Here is a 25,781-nt window from a genome sequence, read left to right as displayed (position 1 = left end):
ATATATATATATATATACAGTATATATATATATACAGTATATATATATTTATATATATATATATATACAGTATATATATATATATATATATATACTGTATATATATATAAATATATATACTGTATATATATATATATATATAAATATATATATACAGTATATATATATATATATATAAATATATATATACAGTATATATATATATATATATATATATATATATATATATATACAGTATATATATTTATATATATATATATATATGGGCAGCATCCATTATCAACAAATGTTTGCTAATTGCAACCTCGGCCCCCAATACGATGGTATGAGAGGAGTGCTATTAATAAGCCAAGAGACTTTGGCCTGCTTAGAGGTTTTATTTACAGGCCAGTTTATTGAAAAGAAAAACTTCTGCAGCTTTAAGGAAGCTAAATTTAAGACCCTTTTTATATGAATCAGTCATTCCCACAAAGACATAGAAACATCCGGGTCCGATTTTGGAGTGACTCAATAAAAAGTGGTCTTCGCAATCTGACCTTGGCTCCTCGGAGTTGAGCAATATTGATCGTAAGCCGACACCGAAACTGCAGGGCTGAGCTCACAAGTTCATGCCAGGCAACCAAACAGTGGAGTTAACAAGCGGGAAAGCCGGCCAAGCGGGGAAAAAGTGCTCCAGGAAGTGTCGAAGAACTCTGGCCGATACCAAGAAAGCGCTTTCTACGAAGCATCCAGCGGAGGCTGACTTACGCCACATTGATACGAGGTCGGCGTGGCCCCTCAGCGCTCTGATAGCGGACAAAGCTGGCTTGCGGACAACAAACGGCCGCCGTTTGAACTGGATGTACTTTGGACTCGGCTGGTGCTCAAAGAGGGGACAGGTCACTGGCGGACCGGCCCGGTAAACAACTCCTCCGTGGGGAGACGACAAAGAGGCCAACGGTCACACTCATTGATGCTTCCATGGAAAAAAAGCTAAGCTGCAAAGGCTTATACTGGGAAGATGAAACAGACGAGCTCCTCCTTCGTGTCCATACTGCAGACAGCATCCGCACGGCGGTGCAGCTCAACTTCTGCTCACCAAAATATCGTTTATAAACAATCGTTTATAAATCCCGTGCAGGCAACCGCAAAACTTTCCTTTCTTACAAGGTGTTGTAACACGAAAATGTCGACCAATCATTGGGCAGCAGTTTATGTTGCATTAGAAGGAAATCGTGGCATACTTTCAAACAAAAATGTCAGAAGCTATTGATGTTGCACTTTCCTAAAAAAAAAAAAGATTTCAGCACTGAAAAAAGTAATTCGTGCGACTAAACAACAACAAAAAATGCTGTAATTTGTGACAGCTCATTTTTTTTCTCGTTCTATTCATGATTTGTTTGAAAGCATCATTTTCAATTTAATATAAATCAAATACATTTATTTTTCCCAAGTCAAATAAAAAAAAGTGACATCCAAGTAACTTTTTTACTTTGGATTAATTAACATTTATTAAAATTAATCATTAAAATAAATTTTCTGTGCCGTCAGGGACAGACGGACTGGGAACAAAATTCGTCGTTGTTTCACCGAGTTTGAAAGAAAAGTTATAACCAATCACCGATCAGAAGATGGAGATCTAATTACACAACTTTTATACTTACTCTAAGTTGACCTCCGTCATTGGTGGGGTATAGACACGAAAACTAAACCCCAAAAATTTCAGACATACAGCCGATCACCCATTTTGCATAAACCCGATCAGATCGGTGTAAAGTCACAAATCCTTTGCCATTATTTTGAGACACGGCTGCCTCGTCACTTCCATAATGACTTTAGTGAAGCTCGACTTGACATGCTTAAATGCTGTGTTGCATCAGACATCTGGTTGATTGTTAAATATTGACTTTTACAACTCCCCATTCACGGTAAAACACTTGTTTGCACTTCCTCATCTGCATTCAAATACAGTCAAAGTTTGAACACTAATGATCCATTTCTCCCAAAAGCGGCAAGAAGCTACAGCCCGACAACAACCTTACTCGGCCGTCCCAGTGATTTATTTGACCAAATGTGTGCGCCGAGGCTGCAAAGTTCATTAGCCGGTGACACAAATTCTGCGGAAGCCTCTTGGCCGTGGGGAGGTGACGAGAGAGTGGGGGGGGGGGGGGGTGGTTGGGTTTCGACATGAAAACCAGAACTCCAACTTGGACGAGGTCAAGTCCTTAGCGCGCCATGAATCACCCAAAAATCAACAAGCACGGCCCACTCCCACCGGAGTCTTTTTTCCATGATCCGAGCACGGGTGACATGGAGTGGCTTCGAAAATAGGTCATAAAACACACGGCCCAGCTATATATAAACCTCCCTGCCAAGTAACAATGTTTTGAAGACGGCGTTGGGAATGGAAGGTGAGGTCCTGCGTCCTAACGTTACCTTGGCTGACTCCCCGGGGCCGACCCGTGCCTACGCGCACGCCGCGGGCAGACTAAACACAAACACGTCACAAGCTTACATTCGGGGCTCGGAGGAGTGTGAAAGATCCGCGTGGGCGCTAGCGGCAACATTAACACGCTGGCAGACGTGCGGAAACGCGGCGGCGATGCTGGATTGTCAAAATGGCTTTTGCCGTGACAACTGCTAAAAGTTAAGGACGACAAATTTACAGCTTGTTGTGAGATTTGAGGTTCGCACCAACACAATGGAACAATTTAAGGGTCATTTCTAATAGCACGGTAGAAGAGTGGTTAGCACGTCTGGCTCACAATTCGGAGACTTGGGATTCGAATAGGGATGCACCATAATATCGCTGGTCAATAATTATTGCCAATTATCGACTAATTTGAGGTCATACAAATAAACCAGACAATAAAGAAATCTGCTGATAATAATAGACATGCCATGTTGGCGAATCTGTTGTGGTTCAAGTTGTGCCCAACTCCTCAACCCGCTCCCGTCTCCTATGACAGTGTCGCATATTTGTGATGTCATAATGCGCGCGACCTCGTGTTCGCAGAAGATGCATCATGGCGACATGGCGGTTGCCAGTGTGGGCTTTTCTTTTACTGCGTCTCCCCGAAATGTTACCCTCGCAGTTTTTTTTGGTGCATTTTTAAAACATAACGGTTTTGTTTTGGCAAATTTGAAGAAAAAAAATGGTTGTCTTTGAAGCAGAGAGATAAATAAAATAAAGTTCAGCTTCATTGTGCTTTACACAATGTTTCAATGTATTAACATGTTAGACTTATAGTAGGACTCTAAAGTATATCTTTTTACTCAAGTTAATTTTGCAAACAATTATCGGCTTATTATCGGTTATGGACATCGGCACTTTCTAAATTATTGGTTTATCTGTATCGGTTGAAAATAGCATTACCGTGCATCCCTAGTTTCTTGGCCCGAGATGCCACAAGACGGCGCAAAAGCAATAGTTTTATATTAGACATGGCTATGACCCAAGCACAAAAACTGGAAATAGTTTTTCATTAAAAAATGGAGGATAAGTTCCCCGAAAAAAATATCCGTGACTAGGCGAATTTGTCTTTTTCAATGCTTGATTATGTTAGCGTTGGCAGTTTTCACAGATTGACCTCTTCGCCTAACCTAAACGACTCGCCGAGAAACTCACCTCCTCACATTTGTTTTTCTATCGCGGCCAAAACAAAACATGCAAATGGCCTCTTTTCGTGTTACAAAGTACCACCTCAGCGTATTTTCACAGACTTAGGTTTTAAGCGTTCAGACGGAAACAATAACAGTATCGCTTTCGAATGTTTTCAGGCTCTAAAATGCCCTTGCAGTTAAAACAAACGGCCCAAACAAAACACACAAAAAAGGTCCCTTCAGTGTTCCAAAGAAACATCCCTAGTGTATCTTCACAGACGTTTCCGGCTTTCAAACAATAACGATAACGGTGTTGTTTCCTAAATCCACCCGTTTCAAACCTGTTTTCAAATGATTTCAGGCTCCAAAAGGGCCTTGTCGTAAAAATGAAGTTCCAAAACATGCAAATGACTACGTTTACTTGCCGTCTGTTTTTGGGTAAAATTACGGTTTGCGAAAGATTCGGCAAAACCTGTTTTCGTGTGTGAGTAGACGAGCCACTCTGTCCGTGGTGATGTTGGTGGGATGGTCTTTGGCTTCAGCCATTGATGCTAGCAAGCTAGCTAGCTCCTTAGCTAGCTTCCATGGTGCTCGTTTTACCTGCTAAGGAGCTAGCTAACTCGCTTGCTAGCATCAATGGCTAAAGCCAAACTGTGGTAAGGTTTTTACTTTCTGGACCTGGATTTGCCACCTCTGTCCGCATGCGCATTTTTTAAAAAAGTGTTTGGCTTCTACTCCTTGAAAATCCTTGAATACACCTTTAATGTCTACCTAACATTCGAAAGAGTCATCCCAGTATTTTCATATTTACAGTTACAGTTTTTATAACATTATTATATTCAAATGTTTGTGTTATCAGGGTCCAAAATACCATTGTTGAGCAAATTATCTGGCCTAAAAAGAACCATCCAAGTGTATTTTCTCGGGCATTTTTAGCTTCCAGACAATAACAATGATGTTATTTTCAAAAATGTATGACTCGTGTTCAAATGTTTTTCGTCTCCAAAATGAGGTGAAAGTGTCCACTTCGCTTTACAAAGTAGCATTCCAATTCCCCCGTGCAATCTTTACATCAGTCCGAAGAGCATCGGAAAGACAGGAAGCTGCACCCTCCACTAACATCCTCCCTATAACCTGGCTCACATCTTTCCCATGATCACGCATACAAGAACACTTTCATGAATTTTCTCATCGAGACATTTTTGCAAAATTTCTGAGATTGCGCACGCGACCGAATGAAATTAGCATCTCAAAACGCTCATCTTTGTCTCATCCGCCGCCAGAATCCTGCGCCTTCTTCCCGGCTTTGAAAAGCCCAGCGTTCCCACTTCGCCCCCTCCCAATGCTTCATCCATACTACAGCCCCCCCCCCCCACCCCTTACCCCCGCCCCTGCTCTGAAGGCCTTCATATTCCGGGCCCTCTTGCTGACAGCTGGCTCTGATTATGGCTGTGAAAAATGGGGCAGTCACGCCAACAATCCTCCCACCCCCCACCCCACCTCTCTCCAACTCCACAGCATTCCTGCAGCATGACTCCGCACTTTCTCTTGACTGGTGCTGCACGGGCCCGTCGCTAACCCCCCACGCTAACACTCTGTCTTTCCTCAGCTGTCCCGTCCTCGAAAACAAGCGCAGACGTTTATACTTGTGTCCAGCGACCGACCAATGTTTTGGCAGGTTTTGCCGTAATGAGTTATAAGAAGGCGTTGGGTTCTATTCGCACCCACAGCGCTTTGCCAAACTTCCCGCCTCGATGGCCACCCGGTGCCCCGCGTCTTGTCCTCTAGAAAACGGGGCGAGCGTGTCCAGAGAACATAAATGAAACTAATTCTGCCAACATAAAACTCAAGTTGGATGGAAACTCGCGCTGTTCATTAGCGCTAGTGAGGGATGAATAAACAGGGTGCTTGAGAACTATAAAGCTAACAATAATATCCAGTGAAAATAAATGTACTGTATAGCTTACATTTAAAGTCTTTGTCAGCAGGTTTTTTTTTTCACCACTCGGTCGGTTTGGGTCGAGAAATACCGTGGGAAACTGCAGAAACAGTTTTGATTTCTTGCTGAACTTGTCATCCTGCCACAGGTGCTAGCTAGCTAGCTCCCATGGTGCTCGTTTACCTGCTAGGGCGCTAGCTAGCTAGCTAGCATCAGGGGCTAAAGGCAAACTGTGGCAGGGAGTTTACTTTCTGGACCTGGATTTGCCACCTCTGGTCATCAGGGGTAGGCGTGCGATTGGTTGCTGATTGAACCTGTCGACCGAGGGTGCGATTGGTTGTTCTGAGATCTTGTTGATGGCAAGTGTGATTGATAATTTGGTGGAGTTTGGTGAACATGACAATGGGGGGGGGGCAGAGGGCCCGGAGGTCAAGGGTTCAATCAGTTGTTCATCAAACTTATCAACGGTAGGTGTGATAGATAGTGAGTATGCTCGCATATTCCAATCCTCGACCAATCAGCAGTCAACAATTGTATACGTCATGTGTGTAACGGGAATTGAGTTATGGTTGATTGACCTTGGTGGAGGTCGCTATATGCACACTAAAGCTGTAAATTAAAAGATTGAATTCAATGTACTTTACACTCATCAACTCCAATATTAGCTTGTTTCCAAAAATACCGCCCCTGAGGGCCGCCGGTAATTTTCCGACATTCTCGATCCTGTCTGCCGCTTCCAAAACGGCGGCGCTAATCCCGCCGTCTAACAGGGAAGTTGGAGAAGTTGGCGGGGCCAGCAGATGCCCGGTGTCGGGTTGCATAAACAAGATGGAAGCCTTTCATCATCCATCATGTTGACGAGCAGACCCCGATGTTACCTCAGCGCAGATGAGCCGCGGCTGCGCTCCATCTGTGTCTCCACGACCACGCAAGCGTAGAATTTCACCGTTGTGAATGTTTTATGTATTTCTGGTTATTACCGTCATGGTTGACAACTTCCTGTTCATAATTCTAATTTGTTTTTGGGGTTTTTTTTGCACAAATGTGCTATATGCAGTGTTTATCGGCTAACTTATTGATGGGGAAATAGTTTCGTCTCCCATCTGTGAGGTTGTGGGTTTGATCCTCACCCGAGGTGTCCTTGAGCAAGACATTGAACTCCGATTTGATCCCAGTGGACCTGGCAGTGCCCTGCGTGGCAGCAGTCGACCATGTGTGTGCGTGACGGCGAATGAGGCATTGTAAAGCGCTTTGGGCCGCCATGTGGCGTAGAAGGGAAGAACCGGCCTCAAAAATGAGAAAGGACGTTTTCCAGGGCGCCTCGCGCAATGTGTCATAACGGGACCGAAACACCGTCTGGGAGGCCGCGTACCGTTATCATCCGTGGGCATGCGTACGCGGGGATACAGTCGTAGTCTGTATTTAAATGAGCTGCCACGCAGTGAGTCATGCGGCGCGAACTCCGCCCACGGTGGAAGCTCCGCGCCTACACTACGGCTCTTTGTCTCACCCTACTGTGTTACCCAGTCACTTCGTAACAGTCGGCATGATTCTTGTGTGTGTGTGTATATATAGCGCAGTACGTGTTTGAAGCAGGTGGATTCCCAGTGGGCATGTAGAGCGCCAGGCGAGGATGGTGGTTGACATTTAAGGGAAAACTAGTTATCCGTGGTGGACCAATTAGCAAACATTTGTGAATAATAATGCTGATAATTGCTTATATTAAAAGTTCCAGCCTAAACAAGCCACAATGTATGATCCCCAAAACCTTAATATCATTTTAGGTCTCAAGTTGCAACATCAACCTAAAAAATAAATGGCAAAGTAAAGTAAAAATCTAAATTACTACTTTCCTATTATCATTGCTTTGTTTTCGACTCAGTGATACATACAGGATGTTACTCATATTTTGAAATACAGTGCATTAACGACTATCTTTAGTTGGGCACCAATTGTACCTTAAATGCAGGATGAACAGAGGTGGCAAACCCAGGTCCAGAAAGCCACAATTTGGCTTTAGCCCCTGATGCTAGCTAGCTAGCTAGCTCCCTAGCAGGTAAACAAAGCACCATGGGAGCTAGCTAGCTAGCACCTGAAAGGAAAAACCGTGCCACAGTTTGGCTTTAGCACCTAATGCTAGCTAGCTAGCTTCCTAGCAGCTAAACTAGGGTGACCAAATTTTTGGGAGGACAGGCCATTTTCTTACATCCTGTTCGGGCATCTGTTTTTTTTTATAAGTAAGTAAAAACCCTACCACACTTTGGCATTAGTCCCTAATGCTAGATAGCTATCTAGCTAGCTCCCTAGCAGGTAAACGAGCACCATGGGAGCTAGCTATGCAGCTAGCAAGCGAGCACCTGGGGCTAAAGCCAAAGTGTGGCAAGGTTTTTACTTTCTGGACTTGGATTTGCCACCTCTGAGGATGGGAGGAAGAAAAAAGGGGTAAGGAGGAGGAGGAGGTAAGAAAAGAACAAAAAGGAAATACGGGCAGCAGAAGGAAGCAAGAAATCTCAAGGACCCAGGCATGAAATTGAGGAGGGTGTCTGCCATTTTGGTCATTTTGAAGAGAATTCCACAGTTTGTATTACTCCTACTGGAAAAGTCAGACAAAGGAGCCCCAACTGGAAGTTTTTTTTTACAAAAAAGCTGGGCGATGCTTAATTGTGACGCTTTTTTGGGCAGAATGACGACAAAGTTTATTGATCAGTTCAGGGATTTGTCATCGATTTTACAGCTGCAAAACCACAAACAAATTCCATAGTGAAGGACCTCGTGCTTTTTTTCAAAAACATCTGTTTAGCCTTCCCACAGGCTTTCATATCACTTTAATAACGCTCTTACGTTAGTAAATCATCTGCGGTTTAAACCTAGCTCTTGCTGAAGATTAGGTTTTGTCTTTTTCCTGTTTGTCCTGGCATTTCATTGCGGAGGGGATCTGTGCTAATTTTGCAAGGGCACCGTGACTTTTTTTTTTTTTTGCTTTTGTAGGGGGTATGTGGATTTTTATTATTTATTATTATTATCATTATTATTAGGTAAGCAACATAAAAAACACTAGGAACCGCTGCTTCAAATTGGGTTGAGGGCGAAAGAGAAAGACGGGATTGGTTGGCAGTCGTTTGACCTTGCGGCTTTGGGCTGGTGGACTCTTTGGTAAGCGTGCCGTTGTTTACGAGCAAGGTTTGGGTTGAAGGGCTACAATAAAAACTGTCATTTCTGGGAAACCCATTGATTTTTTTTTTTTTATTGGCCTTTGTAGAACCTATAAGAAGTTTTGAAGAAAAAAAAGAGTGGCATAAGGAGGGAAAAGCCAAACCAGAGAATGTTTAATAAGCGTAAAGAAGTGTTTCCATATTCTGGTGCCGCACACAAAACAGTGCCACTGTGTGATTTGTGACATTAATAGTGCTGACTGGAATTGAACACTGGCGTATGTTTAGGATGCATGCAGTACATCAAATGCACAGTTTTTGTGTTCATGCTTCTGTTCACCCCCCCCCCCCCCCCCCACACACACACACACCCCCCATTAACAGTCTCCCTCATTCTTAGTTAGCACTCTTGACTGACACCGCGGCTGTTTTACAGTGATGAATTAATATTGCATTGGTAACATGCCGGTTCTGTCATTTTAAGGGCTCGGAAGAACATAATTAAGAACATGGGCTGAGAAAAGTTGCGCCCCATTTGTCTGAATCTGAATTTGGCGGTCCATGAAGGACGAGAATTCCTTTCAGTGCGGTCATCTTTTCATCATTTTTTTTTAGCACAACTAATTCACAGACTCTCATATCCCAAAATTCCTTGCACACCCACTGATCATATGTGATAAAAATGTCAATAAAGCATTGGGTTTCCTAGATAGGTTAAACCCAAGGTCGTGAAAAAAATCTGTGACGTGAAGGTTAGGTCACCTGCTTCAGACACTAACAACACTCCGCTGATGTTGGGTAAACAAACTAAATCCAGAAAGTGAAGCCTGTGATGAAGTCAGTCCTGGGAAATATCGTGTGAGCAGGTTTTTCGGAGGAAATTACTCCGCCGTTTGCCTTCATCTCGATTCGCCAGCCAGAGTTTTTGCTCATTTCCTGATTGTTCTTCGCTGAACAGAAAACTGGTGCACTTTCCCGGCATCAGGTGGAATTCTGGGAGCAGACGAGGGCACCTTTAGATCAGATATTCCCAAACTGTGGGCTATTCATGGCAGGTGAACACAAATAAGATGTCCCGGGTTCGTCCTCCATACAAAATTAGGAGGGGGAAAAAAGAAAAACCCTGATGTCATAAACAAAGCAACCGACGACAATCTCAGACGGAAGTGTCTTGGGTTTGTGCATTTATCGGTTTTGTTTTTGTCACGCCGGCCTCTATTAAAGCCTGGTGTTTTCGCAGTACTCCTTCTGAAGACTTGTGGTCATCGTGTCATGTTAGTCCCAGAGGACGTGGGGGGTTTGTGTGGGGGGGGGGGGGATGTGGGTAAACGATCCAGCAGCAATTAATTGTCCACACGGGCGGCCGCAATCTTGTTAGTGGTCAACCGCCGTGCGTTCTTGCCGACAGCGTTCCCACGATCCTCTCCAAACCTGCCGATCCCCTCGAACCCCTCCTGTTTCCTTACTGGGTGGGCGTCGAGATGCCATAAACGCTACCAGAGCTCAACAATGGTTATGTCAGTGTTCAATAGAGTTGGGGGGGGGGGGGGGGTTGGAGTCACGTGACTTGACTCAAGTCATATTTAAGTCGCCAATTTGAGGAGTTATGACTTGCTCGGTTAAAACTTCAACTTGACTTGACTGTGACGGTTTTCAGGAGACTCCAATTGCCTTGGACTTGGACAACATGACTTGAACAGGTAAGCTACGTTCATGTCATAATTTAGCACACTGATTTAGCTGGTCAAACATTAAGCCAGGTTTACCTGCTAGGGAACTAGCTAGCTAGCATTGGGGGCTAAAGCCAAACAGTGGCAGGGTTTTTACTTTCAAGTGCTAGCTAGCTAGCTCCCTAGCTAGCTCCAATGGTGCTTGTTTACCTGCTAGGGAACTAGCTAGCTAGGGGCATCAGGGGCTAAAGCCAAACTGTGGCAGGGTTTTTACTTTCAAGTGCTAGCTAGCTAGCTCCCTAGCTAGCTCCAATGGTGCTTGTTTACCTGCTAGGGAACTAGCTAGCTAAGGGCATCAGGGGCTAAAGCCAAACTGTGGCAGGGTTTTTACTTTCAAGTGCTAGCTAGCTAGCTCCCTAGCTAGCTCCAATGGTGCTTGTTTACCTGCTAGGGAACTAGCTAGCTAGCATTAGGGGCTAAAGCCAAACTGTGGCAGGGTTTTTACTTTCAAGTGCTAGCTAGCTAGCTCCCTAGCTAGCTCCAATGGTGCTTGTTTACCTGCTAGGGAACTAGCTAGCTAGGGGCATCAGGGGCTAAAGCCAAACTGTGGCAGGGTTTTTACTTTCAAGTGCTAGCTAGCTAGCTCCCTAGCTAGCTCCAATGGTGCTTGTTTACCTGCTAGGGAACTAGCTAGCTAAGGGCATCAGGGGCTAAAGCCAAACTGTGGCAGGGTTTTTACTTTCTGGACCTGGATTTGCCATCTCTGGAAAAGACTGTACGAAGGCTGGTTTAAGAACCATTTAAGTGGCTAATGTCTTGACTTAAAGATGAGTCTCAGTATCGTGGAAAATGTTACACTGTGTTTCCCAACCCTCATCGGTACTGTTGAGCTACCAAAACAAAAAGATGATATTTCGAGTCCAAAACCCAAATGTTGTAAAGTCCAGTCCAACCCGCGCCTCTGGCTTGTTTGTGCTGCCTCCGCTGGGAACCGGCCAGACCTGAGCGTTGGACCAGGTGTCTGGGCCATGCGGCGGATGCTGAAACGGGATAGTCCCTGACTCCTCGCTCCACACGGGAGATAATCAATGGTCTTTGTGCGACGTCCGAACAGTGGAGTGCTTTCTAAAAGAAATGCGGCCCTGTCCATCTGTCTCCGATTCTCCCAGACCTCACAACCGGCCCTGTGTGGTCACTGTGGGATTTGAGTTACACATGAGTCGGACACATGGACCGGACACCCCTGACCACTTTATCACCACATCTTTTGGACAATGATGGATGTCCCTGGCAAAAAGATGTTGCTGTACACACTCTTCACTGCTCACATCCCCAAAAAACACAACGCCGCTTGAAAAATCTCGAGTCTTACGCACCCACGTACCCTTAAAGCAGGGGTGGCCAAGTTCGGTTCTCAAGAGCCTGATAACGATCCTGATCATGACTCAGGTGTGTTCGTTTAGAGAAACATGGAAAACAGGCTGGATAGTGGCTCTCGAGGACCCAACTTGGCCACCCCTGCCTTAAAGACTCACACACCATATTTTGTGAATACCTGGTCTAAAGAACCGATTTCAATCAACCTTTCTCGAAATGTTCCCATCACATACTTCTTTCAACATCCAAACAGAGTTGGTGCACCCGAACACCTCCCAGGTCAAGTCGAGTCACCTCTCTACCGCAAACAAGGTTTTGGGAGTCCCTGGTCTAAAGATCTTAGACCAGCTTTCTCCAAACTTTTAACAGTACGCCCCCCCTTTCAACGCCGTACAGAGATGGCGCACCCCCCTCTACCTGGGACACTTGCCCAAAAAATTCAACCTACTTTGAGTTTGAAAAAGATTTTTCTGAAGCATGGATTTTGATCAGCCTTTCTCAAACCTTTAAAGCCAAGCACGCCCCTTCGACTTCCCAACAGATTTGGCGCACCCCCCTTCTCCCCTCATACACACCCTTGGGAAATGTTTTACTTTTTTTCTCTTCATTTATTTGAGTGACATCAGGTTAAAAAGAAAGATGTTTCTGCATTTGGCAATTTATTATTATATTATATTATTAGTATGGGATTTTTTTTAATGGGCTTTAGGTGAACTGATGAATACACACACGCTCGCTCGCACGCACGCACACGCACATACACATACTCACCCACATACAAAAAAAAAATGTATATATATATATATATATATATATATATATATATATATATATATATATATATATATATATATATATATGTGTGTGTGTATATGTATATATATATGTATATATATTTAAAAAAATATATAAAAAAATAAAAAAATAAAAAAACATTTATTAAATTTTTTTTTAATTGATTTGCTTGTTTGTTTGTTTTTTAAAAAAGGAGAGCAATGATGATGTCAAATCGAATGAACAATACTGAGCTCTACTGGAAAAAAAAAAAAGGTTAAAAAGAAACAAAACAATGACAACAAAAGTTCCGGTTAGCGTATAATAATCCTACCCCCTTATTTATTTTCCACTATTTGTTTATACGTTTCTCGTACCTCAAACAAAATATACTCCCTCCGTTTAGAGTTACCGGTGCAATATTTCGCCTAATCACTACAACAACTTACAGCAAACCAATTACAATTTGTCATAATTACATCAAATGAATCATGTGCTTATTTACAAGTAGCGCAAGAAAGAGTTCTTATGAGGATAACATATTTCCTTCATCACTGCGGCCAAATGTGTCAAATCAGCCTATTTGCTGTTGAACACTCGGCTGTACTGGGGAGGATTTCGAAAGGCAAACTCTGCTCACATGCTGAGGGGAAAAAGGAGGAAGTTATACAAACATCACTTTTAACAGGAGATGACGTAACGCTGAACGAATCCATGGCCGGCGTCTTGTTTGCGCGAAGACAATGTTTGCGTCCGCGTCGCATTCGTCAAACGAGGCCGTTCACCGCCAAAGTACATTTGATCTCCCGCGGGGGCCGTATTTCTTCTTTAAGATGCTCTTTAATGTAGCCTGCGGTTTCCCTAAAGCGGGATTTGGTGCGGCGCGCTTTGGAGATGACCGCGCCGCCAGTGTTTGCGTTTGCGCTTGATACGCGTGTGTGCGTGCGTCACGCAGGGCCGCTAATTAACCGCGTCGCCGTTATGCAACCAGTCGCAGAAACGCCACTTCGACCCGCGTGTTTCATCTTGGATGTCGTCCGCTATTTCATGAGCGTCTGAATCAGGGGTGGGCAAAGTATGGCCTGTGGGCTCCCTTGTTATTTTTTCAACTTAACTTTATTTATGCAGCACTTTAACACGTATAAAGTGCTGTTCATGGAGTAAAATTCAGTCATGCAATAAAGATAAAATAAATTAATAAATATCATAAGTAGGTAAGTAAATTAGTATATATAATAATAATATACATTAACTTTAATTAAATTTAATTAAAACTAATTTAAGTTTCTAAAAAGGTATGGAAACTGGTTTAGACAAACACATCTTTTCTTTGGTCCTTTCTGGTATGGGATTTTTTTTTTTTTTTTATATATATAAGTTTTAGGTGAACTAATGAATGCACGCACGCACGCACATACACATTCACCCACATACAAAAAAAAAAATAATACAAAAAAAATATATATATATAAAAAAAAAGAAAGAAAAAAAGGAGAGCAATGATGATGGCATGTCAAATCGGTAAAATTACCGAATGAACAATACTGAGCTCTCCAAGAAAAAAAATAAAAATAATAATAATAATAATAAAAAAAAAAAATAATAATAATAATAATAATAATAAAAATTAAAAAAAAGGTTTAGACAAACACATGTGAGCACTTCAAGAGTGTAAAGAGGCGCCTCACAGGCAGAAAGCTGCCCTCTGTTGACTATCAGGCGCAAGGACAGCCAGGTGTTTCCGCTTCAACCCCCCCCCCCCCCTGTCCCCCACTACCCCACCCCCCCACCCCTCTCCCTCCCCTAGTGTGTTTCTTTCATCTCCTGCTTGCAAAGATAAAAACCCTGTCATCCCACCGCCGTCATTTATCAGCGAGCTCAAGCCGAGTCCTCCTCGCAAACGGCAGCAGGTCCGACCGAAAGCAAGCAGCGAGACAACGCGACGCTGTCCTGGCTGCTCAGTGCAATATGATTGGTAGGGACGGAAAGTGCTTGAACAGCAAGCTGGATTTTGCTGGACTGCTCGTTTAGGGCCAATGAGTTCACGAGGCATCCAGCCGTAGAAAAACACAAATCTGGATGGCGAGAGTGAGTCCGATTAGCGCGTCAAATTGATGCCATGCTCCAGAAAATCTTAAAGGCTATGAAAAAACACATTAATTAGGAGATTGTTAGCGTAACCATAGCACAAGAAAGATCTATTAAGCAAGGGTGGGTTTCTTTTAATACATTGCAGGAAATAAAGGTGTTTTTGCAAGAAAATGTGAAAATTTCCTTTCTTCTTTTTTTAAAATAACTAACTAATATAGAATATTGTGACTAAATTTTCATGATTTAAATGCAATTTTTAATATAACTGAATAATGTTGAAAAAATTATGCAGTTAGAATTAAAAAAAAAAAAAACATTACAAGAAAACTTTTTTTTTAATCCAAAAAGAAAATGAAATTTAAATATACAGGAAAGTTTCATTAAACATGTTTTTATTATAATATAAATAATAATAATAATTTCCAAGTGAGCCCAAGTTTTTGAATGGCAATGTATATTATGCTAGTGCTGCAACTAATGATTATTTCAATAATCGATTAGTTTGATTATTTTTTCAATTAATCAATCAAAAATAAAACGACATGTCTTTTCACGGTGGCCCTAATCCTCCTTCATACTGTAAGTCTGGAATTTTTTTTCTTTATTAATGACAGTAGTCGTCAATCATCGCAAGTTTTGCCTTGCCGCATCCCACAAATCGATTTGCCACAAAGTTGTCGGCTTTGGCTCAAAGCTTCTCAAGTCTGAACGCGCCGATGTTGTTGTGCGTCAATGCACTTTTGGAAATCGGCCATCTTCGCAAAGAGGACATCTGACGCAACCCCTTAATAGAGATTGTTTTTCTTTTCTCTCCCCCCCCCCCCTTTTAGTCAGGAAACAGGTGCCTCCTCCGAAACCTCCCGAGGCAGTCCCAGAGTATCGAGAAGGCACGACACGACATGGCGGAGTAATTAGTGAGTCCGAAAAAAATTCATTAATAGTCCGTCCTTTTTTTTTGTAAAATTAGTAAAAAAAATACTACAAGTTCAATCTTAAGATTGTGATCGTAAAAACAAAACAAAAACGGCTTTTATTTCTCGTACTATTAGGACTTTATTTGCATAATACAGTATTATGATTTTTTTTTTTAATTCTCGCAAATCATGTTTTTTATTTCTCATATTTGGACCTATTTTATTTCTTGCAAACTTGAGATTTTATTCATGTACGAGACTAAGGGCAATTTCTGCAGAAATCGTGAGGGAATGCTCAAAGCTGAATGCTAAGTTGAATGCTTATGAAGGAAATTGAAAGATAAATGATGTGAAAATGATGAAGCATTGATTGTAGTTGAAAGATAAATGAATAAAAATAACACCTGAACTGCCATCTGTCAAAGGTGGGATTCGAACCATCGCCTCCTGTTCCCCCGGTCAAAGCTCCGCTGCACTAGTTGAAGAGTTGTCCAAGCGGGGTTCGAACCGAGGTCTTCCAGTGCGGCAGGCAATTGCTCAAACAAATGCTGTGCAAAGTGAAGAGGCCGGACGCCGCCCGATCAACGGGCGAGCGGACCTTTGAAGCGCAGACGCGATTTCCAGCAAGACACTCCAGGGCCTCTCGTAAAACCTTTTCGTATGGTAAAGTTCACACAGGCGTGCGCACGCACACACAGCAAGCAAGCTTAGCTTCCCCCTAAAAAGTTATATATGTTGAGAATTTGCGGCGGAGGTGGCAAATCCATGTGCAGAAAGTAAAAAGCCTGCCACAGTTTGGCTGTAGCCCCTTATGCTAGCTAGCTAGCTCCCTTGCTAACTCCCATGGTGCTTGTTTACCTTTTAGGGAACTAGCTAGCTAGCTAGCTCCATAGTTAGCTTCCATGATGCTCGTTTAGCTGCTAGGGAGAAGCTAGCTAGCTAGCATCAGGGGCTAAAGCCAAACTGTGGCAGTGTTTTTACTTTCTGGACCTGGATTTGCCACCTCTGATTAGCGGTCTTATTATTACATATTCATAATATAAAGGATCGTCAGCCTATCAGCTTATCGGACTGTATTTCACTATTTGAACTTTTATATTTAGAGTCGACGGGCGACCTTCCTCTACTGGCGCACAGGAAACGAAAGACTGGAAATGACACGGCCCCCTCTGTCCTGTTTGTAAAAAGTAAAAAGTGTCAGGCGATTCCGATTTTTAATCGGAATCAAGCACACGACTGCAATAGTTAACTCACGATTATCCACACATTTTATATCTGTTCTAAATGTACAATAAAAGCAGAAAATAGCCATTTAATAAGTCAATAAATATTTTGCAATATACTCCCCCCCACTTTATAGTATATTCATATATATTTTTAAATACAAGCGCAAAAGTCATTTTTCTCAAGCCAAAATGCAGCATTACAAGAAAAAAACGTTGTCGCCTCCAGAAACAAAGTTGTAAGCTTGCATTTGGTCATCTTATGGAAATGAAGGAAGGATTTTGGAAGGGGGGGCTGGGGGAGGAAAACAAAGTCCACAAAGCTCTCGCCCCCCTCCCCTGCGTGGCTGCCGTTTAAAGAAAAGGGAATGTTTTGCCCTCCACAGACACCCCCTCCTTGCTCACCTCCCCTGGCCAGTCCTGCGTAGTCATAAACCTCCCTCATAAATCTACCCTCCCCCCAGCTATGACATCCTCAGAACCCCCCCCGCCCACCACTCCCACCTTTTTTCTGTGCTGTAACTAAATCCTGACATTGACTCTGCACATGGCCGCTGGCTGCTCCGTCAAAGAGGTGGGGAGCGTGATGGGGTGGGGGCGGACCGCCGTACAATTGTGTAGGTTTCACTCACGGTGTTGGCGTCCTTTATTGGAAGTGTTGTTGTGTGACTGTGGTTGAATCAGGTGACCTCACTCATGGATCAGGTTGTCCTCCCTGATGGAATGACATCCACGTCACGTGACGCAAAATGCCTGCAGGGAGGGAAAAATAAGATTACAAAAATTACTTTCTTGTAAGACTGCTACTTTTTCATTGATTTTTTTTTCTTTGTTTAACCAGAAGACAAATGTAAATAAATAATACATTTTATTATAGGCTAAATTAATCAAAAAATTACAACTTTATTCTTGTAATATTTTGAATTCCTTAAAATAAAATAAAAAGGAAGAAAAAAAGATTTTATTCATGTGAGAATATTTTCCTAGAATTGAATATGACAACTCTATTCTTGAAATACTTTATTATTATTATTTGTTCTAGTTTATGTACATTGGCCACTCATTTCCAAGAATTTTTATTTCTAAAAACAACTTTTTGTCTTGTCATATTGGAACTTATTTAAAAAGGGAAAAAAACTAGGGGTTTGACCCCAGGGATTTTTTTTTTTTTTTAACATAGTAGTATAAAATGTACTTGCACATCCACAACAGTAGGTGGCATTGGTGCTCTTATTGTCAGGAAGTGCGGAAGGAGTATTAGCTCACCTGCAGAGGTGTATTTACAACAATTTTATAGACATATGACACTATTTACAGCCAAAGCGGAGGGTTGGGGAGTGGGGCGGCGTGAAATATTTTCTTCTTCCTTGATGGTAACAAAAAGTAATTGAGAAGCCCTGGTCTACATCCGAAATCACCGTTAGTACTCAAATACAAGCAAGTCAATGTAACGCAAAAGTTTGGAATAAAGGTTGTATTTTCTCATGCCTGCTGTTGCTCACTATTGGTCTTTGCTCAAATAGCATGATTTGATCACGTCTCTTGCTGATATCGTATCGGATCGATATTGGCATCGGACAGTAGTCTAGGGTGCACTATCGATAATATATCGATAGTGCAAAAAGGTGTAGGCTATCGGGAAGGTGGGGAAATGTGAAATAGAGAAGTTGGGAAGCCGTTACCGCCAACTGGCTTGGCTGGAAAGTCCCTGCGGTGATGTTAGAGTCCAGCAATTAAGAGTAAATTAATTACAGAGAGAGCGCAGTGAGTGGCTGGCGGGGGAGGAGAACCGCTATGGCTTCCCACACAAGAGTAAACAACAGCTAAAGCTCACGATAAATCCATTATTTGCGCCAAATATGTCCTTTTATTTAACCAGTTACTCACTCTGAAGTTTCTTACAAGAGCTGCTTGGCTTACTTGATTACTGAAATACGCCCCCAAAAAATGTGGCTTGTTGAAGCTCGACAAATAAGTTTGTTTACAACAACAACAGAAAACAGGAAGTAGAAGAAAATGAGAGGTAAACGCAACCTACTATGGAAAAACTACCTTGGCATGGTAAAAGGCTTTAAAAACATGCTTTATAAAATAAACACTTCTTTGCAAAATTATATATATATACAATTTAAATGTTTAATATTCACAAGATGGTATTATAGTAGTTTAGGCTAGTATTTGTCTCAGCTGATACAGAATGGTGGCCGATTATAGACTATATGCAATATTTATTTATTTTTATTAAGCAGAATCAAATTACAATGGTAAAAGCACAGATCTTGTATGATAATTCACATACAATAAACTGACAAAGTTACTAACGCATGTAGAAGAAAACAAGAAGAGGTCGTGAGATGTTAAATGAAAACATTAAAGAAGGAAAACAAAGCAACAATCTTGACTGCTTTCAGGTTTTCTAAAATTGTGTTCATATACTGTTTGAGTTCTGCCTCAAAAAAAGAAGAGGTTTTGAGTTACTGAAATTTGATTTTTTTCCTACAATAATTATTAGATTTATATTAAGATTCCACAACCAGTTCCGTACAAACAGGAAGTGGAAGAAAAAGGGAGGAGGGGGGGGGGGTGTACTGCGAGAGTTGTACGGCAACTCCACACAGACAAACTTAAATAGCACAATAATTGCATTGCCCTCAGTTTTAAACGTAACACGGTTATTTCAAAAGTTAGAGGTAGGGGGGAGAGAATCCTCATTATTGCTTATTTAAGCCATCAAATGTTACCAAGTTGACTCGTAGTGTGTTTGCGCTGTTGAAATGTGTTTTGTCTCACACGGCGTGGAGTAAACAGATTTCCGTTGCAAACGTGCCTTCGCGGCTGCGTGCAGTTTGAGTAGAAAGTTTCAGGGAGGGAAGCGTAGTAAAGGAGATAGAAGAGAGGGTGGCGACGATGAAGAAAGAAAGAAAGAAAGAAAACGAAAAGAGGAGGAGAAGCGGCGGTGGTGGTGTGTGTGTGTGTGGGGGGGGGGTTGTTGAAAAAGTTGAACAGAAAGTTGACGCCCCGCGCTCGAGGCTCCTCCTGCTGCAGTATTATAAGGCAAATGTGGAAGCGAGCGCGGGCCACTGGGGGAACTTGTGCAGGGTCAATAACACACACACATACACGCACACACGCGAGCAGGGGATCCGCAAGGCACGCACACGCGCTCGGTCCCGCAACAAGTCCGTGTGCGGAACTTCCACACATTCTGGTTCGGTTGGGCTTTTTGTTTCGTTTTGTTTGTTTTGCAACTTGTTGGGGAGTTGGTCGCTGCAAAGATGACCACAGCTGTGGTGTCGCCTTTCTTCGACTTCGAAGCAATCAATAAGGTAACTTTTTTTTTTTTTTTTTTGGGGCTTGCTTGTGTGGAGGAATGCATCGCTCGCCGCCCACGTTGTGATTTCTTCATCCGTGCTCTACTTTTCAGCCAACTTCACGCGTCATTTCCCTCGAATCGAGTGCTCCCGTTTTGTTAGCACGTCCTGTATAGTCGTTTTTTAAACTTTAAAAGTGGAGCTAAGCGTGCTCGTTACACATGAACGAGCACACAAAAAATAATAATAATCCGATCCCAAATAGGCCACATGGTCGCGTAATCATCCACCAGATTTGCGTGGCGTGGATTAAACTGTTTTAAAATACGGCAAAATAAAAAAACAAAACGCTTGAACGTGTTCGTTTCATGTGTGTGTGATTTCCCTCCAATTTCTCCCCTTAATCCGTTTTCTTTTCCCTCCATGCTTCTCAGCGTCACTTTGTCTTTGTAAAGCGATGCCGCCTCTTTTGTGGGCCTGCTGGCCTTCCCTCTCAGCTCATGTGCTCTATTCTACTGAGAGCAGCCACACATTCCTAACCAGGGCAACTAGCCAAACCAGCTGCTGTTCTTCTATACGGCCCTGCATCCGCTCTGCCTGCCCCCCCCCCCCAAAAAAAAAGAGCTAACAGGGTTTTTCCTGGTTCAAATGGAGGCAAACATGGTGCCAATCTGATCAGTGGCGTGACGTTACCCACCACTGGTACAAACACCGTTTATGTATTATTTACATGACCAATTTTCTAAACATTTTTAAAACATCTATAATACTACTAACTAGATATGCAGGAATCTTCTTTGATGAATAGCAAAAGTGCACATGCGCGGTTTAACAGAAAGTTAAACAACTTTAACGCGACTAAATTGGGCCCTGTTGAACGTTTCATTGACGCATTTCACAGCCCGGGGGGGGCAGAGCATTTATTTGTAAAACGTCCTCGTGCACGCCTTGTAGCCCAATGCTGCGTTCTCCCTGAAAATGAAAAACAAAAATAAGATATTACGGTTTTAAAAGATTTTTTTGTTACTTTTAGACTAGAGTGTTATGTAATTCTTTTACTGTTTCTGACTTGTGACTTATAAACTATGGTGATTTCCAACATCAATTAGGCCTGGTGGCATTCTAGGGGAGTGGTTAGCTCTCCGGTTTCCTCCCACATCGCCAAAACTTTCATGTTAGGTCCATTGAAGACTCTAGAGTCAGCTGGAATTGGCTCAAGTAAGGCTAAATGTTTCTTAGAAACCAAATGCTCCACAGAAACCAAACAAACAAGCAATACTTAGTTGTTAGAATAGCCACAAAATTGTCTGACATATTTGCAGTAAGAAAGAACATCTGCATTTGCGGCTCCTCTTCTTCGAGGGTTTTAGGAGCAGCATCTAAGCGTTTGTGATACAGCGCCACCCCACCATTGTGGCCTAATACTGTAATTACAGCTAAAAATGACACCTGACTTAGTTTAACGCTGGTCAAATTTCGAGTCAGCGAAATCCTTGGCTAATAAAAGTGTTGTCTGTGTCTTGGCAGAACAACAAGCTGTTGGGCTACAACGGCAACCTGGCAGCCCCGCACGCCAACGTCTCCGGCGCCCTGCTGGACAGGAAGGCGGTGGGCTCCCCTGGGGTGTACCAGCGGCGGCACTCTGTCAGCAGCGGCAGCACAAAGTTCAACCAGAACCAGTTCCTCAACAGCCTGAAGGTGGCCGAGCACTCGCCGCTCATCACGGGGCTCGGCGGCGGCAACAACAAGGAGAACCAGCTGCGGCTGCGCGACCGCTCTTTCTCTGAGACGGGCGAGCGTCTCCTCCACAAGTGCCTGGGCCCGGCCAGCCCCACGGGCGGCCAGGTGAACTCCAGCCGCTACAAGACGGAGCTGTGCCGGCCCTTCGAGGAGAACGGCGCGTGCAAGTACGGCGACAAGTGCCAGTTTGCGCACGGCATCCACGAACTGCGCAGCCTGAGCCGCCACCCCAAGTACAAGACGGAGCTGTGCCGCACCTTCCACACCATCGGCTTCTGCCCCTACGGGCCCCGCTGCCATTTCATCCACAACGCTGACGAGCGCCGCGGACCCCCGCTCAAATCCAGCAACGGCTCGTCCCAGTCTTCCTGCTCCTCCTTGTCCTCGGGCGAGGTGGAGCGGCCCCGGCTGCAGCACAGCTACAGCTTCGCGGGCTTCCCCAGCTCGGCGGGTTTCCGCGACAGCCCGACGTCCGTCACCCCGCCGCCAATGTTCTTCCCCGACGACGTGCCCGACTGGCCCAGCAGCAACCCCTTCACCTACTCCAGCCAGGAGCTGGCCAACCTTTTCGGGCCCAGCCTGGGCGGCGTCCCCCTGGCCCCGGAGATGGGTAACGGCGCGCCCCCTTCCCCCACCAACGGGCCTTACTACTTCCGACCCATGCTGGAGTCGCCCCAGATGTTCGAGTCCCCGTCCAGCCCGCAGGACTCCCTCTCGGACCAGGAGGGCTACCAGAGCAGCTCCGGCAGCAGCCTGAGCGGCTCAGAGTCGCCCACGCTCGACACCACCCGCCGACTCCCCATCTTCAGCCGCCTCTCCATCTCAGATGACTAGACGGCATGCCTTATCTTGCTCCTTTGTATTTTTTGACACGAGGAGAGCGGGTCCTGAGGCCTTGGATCGGATGTAGTCAGTCAGGGCAGGATTCCCCCCCCCCAACGTTTGCCGCCTTACACACCGGCCATCTATAGGCTGTCTTTTTACCTGCTTGGTGTCCTGTGTGTAAGGTATGCGGGATGGGGGGTTTCAAGTTGCCCCGGGACTTTGGGAATTCATAGGCGGGACGTCGCCAGCCACGACAGAGGTGTGAAGTTTAACACCCGAGACTCACTGCCCAAAACCTTTTGATTATTTTACTCTGACAATCTACAATCCAGAACAAGTGGGCCCTCCAGATCTCAGTTTGGGAAACCTAAAAGAAAGTGACTGGCAAAGGGTACCCGGCCCTCAAACATAACAATCAACCAAGTTTGGGGCCCCGAACCTCAACAAAAGTGCCAACCATTTTGGGCCCCAGAGACTCAACGATCTTGAAACCGCCCCAAACCTCAGTTTCAGAGACCCTGTGACTTACGAACCATTTTGGGCCCCCATGCCTCAGTTTGGAAAACCCAGTAACCCGCAAACCATTTTCGGGCACCTTTGCCTCAGTCTGAGTAATAGGACGATTCAAAAAAAGTATTTTATAAACCATTTTCATCCCTGTGCTTCTGGGCTTCCCCAAAAAAGTTACTCACTTGGTAACCCACGTAACATTTCTGTTAATGAAACTGGGTGACCAAAAATGTGCTTTGCAAACCAATTTCAACCCTTGACTTCAGTTAAGAAAAGCAAAATTTAAAAAAAGTGACCCAAGGACCCATTCTGGGACCCAGTGTCTCAGTTTGTTAAACCAGCTAATCTACAAACTATTTTTGGTCCCTCCTGTCACTCAGTTTGGGTAACCGGGCGTCTCAAAAAAGAGATTTCTGAACTCATTGGGGACCCCCAAAAAAAGTGACCCAGGAGCCATTTTGGGCCCTCGAGCTTCAGTTTGGAAAACCACATCACCCCAAAAAGTGACTCGTGAATCATTTTTGTGCCTCTTATTTAGGAAACCTGGCGACCCAAATGAAAATAGTCATCGCGAACCATTTCGAGCCCCCCGTGCCTCAGTTTGGAAACCAGCACAAGTTTAGGGACCGTCAGCAAATCATTTCATCCCTGATAATCTGCACAGTCAGTTTATTCTGTTTTAAGGAAGTAAACACAAAAAGAAAAAGTGCCCTGCCACGTGTCACGGTGCCAAAAAAAGAAGAAGCAAAAACCACCGGGAAAGGAATTGAACCGAAAATCGCGAGAATTGACTCTTAAACATAATTTTTTGTTCTTTCTCCGTCAATTTTTTTTTTGCTTGTTTTTGCTCTTGAATGTGTAGCAGCACAAGTGGCCTTGGAAAACAAACCGGGGGACTGTATTGCACTAGCCACCCCCCCCCCCTCCTAGCCCCCACCTCGCCACCCAAAAAGCAGAACAAACAAAAAACACACAACCCTGAAAAGATATGAAAAGTTGTAAAAAAAAATAAAAATAAAATAAAATAGAAATGCAAAGAAAAAGTGCCTAGGGGACGGACGGGGTTTGTGTGTTTTGCGTTGGGGTGAATGGACTACTGTGCTTATGTAATTGTGATGTAGGGTGAGTCTGCAGGAAGGACTTTTGAACTGGAAGTTGGTCTCCACCCCCCCCCCCCCCTCACCCCCCTTTTTTTTCTCATCCTGTTGCTGGTCACTGGCTTCTTTTTTTTTTTCCTCTTTATCTTGATTAAGCTGATCATTATTGGCCACCTCACTTGACAAGATCTCCAAGCTCTCTCTTCTTCCTTTTGATAATTATTTTTTAGTAATGTTATTATTATGGTTACTATTATTATTATTAATATTATTTGAGAACTTTCTAGACAGAAGGTTTTTTTTTTTTTTTGCTTGTCACTGCTTATTTAACTTATCAGAACATATTTATTGGTGATTATATGCGTTTTTTTTTCCTTGTTTTTTGTTGTTTAATTTTTGTATTTATCTGGATAATGAACAATAGAATATATTTTCTTTTATGTTAAATTATGATCTTCCATATTAATCTAAAGATTGTGAAGACATTTTGTCAGTTTCCTTTGTTTTTCTTTTGTTTCCTCCACAGTTTAATATATTGTACTTCTGCAACTACACTTTTTTTTTTTTGTCAAAAAGAATTTAAACTGCGACAAGGAAAAAAAATGCCGTTTTTGATTATTTATTTCACGTCTTCCCTTGTAACTGCAATTCCACCGGAACAAACGTGGTCTTCCCGCCCCCCACCCACACACGTTTCGAGTGCTTTCGAGAAGTAACTCGGGTGCTTTTTAAGACCTTTTCTTTCGTTCTTTTATGTTTCGTTTTTTTTGGGGTAACGTTCCTCCTCTTCACCCAGTCTGCTGTGACCAAATAGCTTGAGGAAAATTGAGTTCAAGTGCCTCGTTTGCGTACATTCCAGGTAGCTAAGGACGATGGAGGACCTGTTTTTTTCCCCCCACCTGTTGCCTTCACACGTTTTGTTAAAAAAAAGATTATCATTTTTTTTGTTTTCTTTTTGGGACACAAAGAACGTAAAACGACAAAAACTGTTGAATGTATTTCTTTCCAGCCATGTTTGTCACTACAGTCCTGTGCTGTTGCCTCCTTCTTTTTTGTAAAGTATTGATTGCAGTTCAAAGTCAATAAACCCCGTATTTTTTCGGAAAAAGTGGAGTAGGTGTGTCTGCGTTGTGTTGGAATGTTGAAAAATGACGGAACTTTGGGACCTAAACATTGTGAATTTGAGTCACATTTTGCCATGGCAAATATAGACTTAACGTAACATACGCTTATGCTAGCAGGGGTCATCAACCTTTTTGAAACTGGGAGCGACCGACCGATTAATGTGAAGGGCTACCAGTTTGGTACACACTTCGGAAATAACAAATTTGCTCAAATTATCCGTCAATAAAGGGTATTCATACATTTATGTGAAGTCACTGATACAGCCATTAGAAAACACATCAATATTGAAAATCACAGTATACCATCACCGGTAAGCTATTTTTAGAACAGGCCTACAGCCAACTGTTAAAGTTGTTAGCATGTCACACATGCTAACATCTATAAGGGTGCTTAAATTGTCTTTGTGACATATGCTAACATCTAGCATCAAAATGTTCTCAGCTAAAAGTAC

General features: G+C 43.4%; 2 protein-coding genes across 6 annotated transcripts in view; one reads left to right on the top strand and one right to left on the bottom strand.

Annotated features, from left to right (window-relative positions):
- The window catches only part of plekhh1 (pleckstrin homology domain containing, family H (with MyTH4 domain) member 1), a 133,226-nt gene that overhangs the window by 61,417 nt on the left and 46,028 nt on the right, over positions 1-25,781 (bottom strand). For all 5 annotated transcript variants that reach the window (XM_077562586.1, XM_077562629.1, XM_077562638.1 and 2 more), the window contains exon 2: positions 17,355-17,475. The gene's annotated coding sequence lies outside the window, so the exon portion shown is untranslated. The remainder of the gene's footprint in view (positions 1-17,354; positions 17,476-25,781) is intronic.
- zfp36l1a (zinc finger protein 36, C3H type-like 1a) lies at positions 19,784-25,318 on the top strand. Its single transcript, XM_077562574.1, has 2 exons — positions 19,784-20,048; positions 21,561-25,318. Exons 1-2 carry the CDS (start codon positions 19,998-20,000, stop codon positions 22,605-22,607), a joined length of 1,098 nt encoding a protein of 365 aa, XP_077418700.1. The 5' UTR covers positions 19,784-19,997; the 3' UTR covers positions 22,608-25,318.

Source organism: Vanacampus margaritifer, chromosome 1 (assembly GCF_051991255.1).
Source record: "Vanacampus margaritifer isolate UIUO_Vmar chromosome 1, RoL_Vmar_1.0, whole genome shotgun sequence".
NCBI lineage: Eukaryota > Metazoa > Chordata > Actinopteri > Syngnathiformes > Syngnathidae > Vanacampus > Vanacampus margaritifer.
This window is presented reverse-complemented; position numbering and strand designations above follow the sequence as displayed.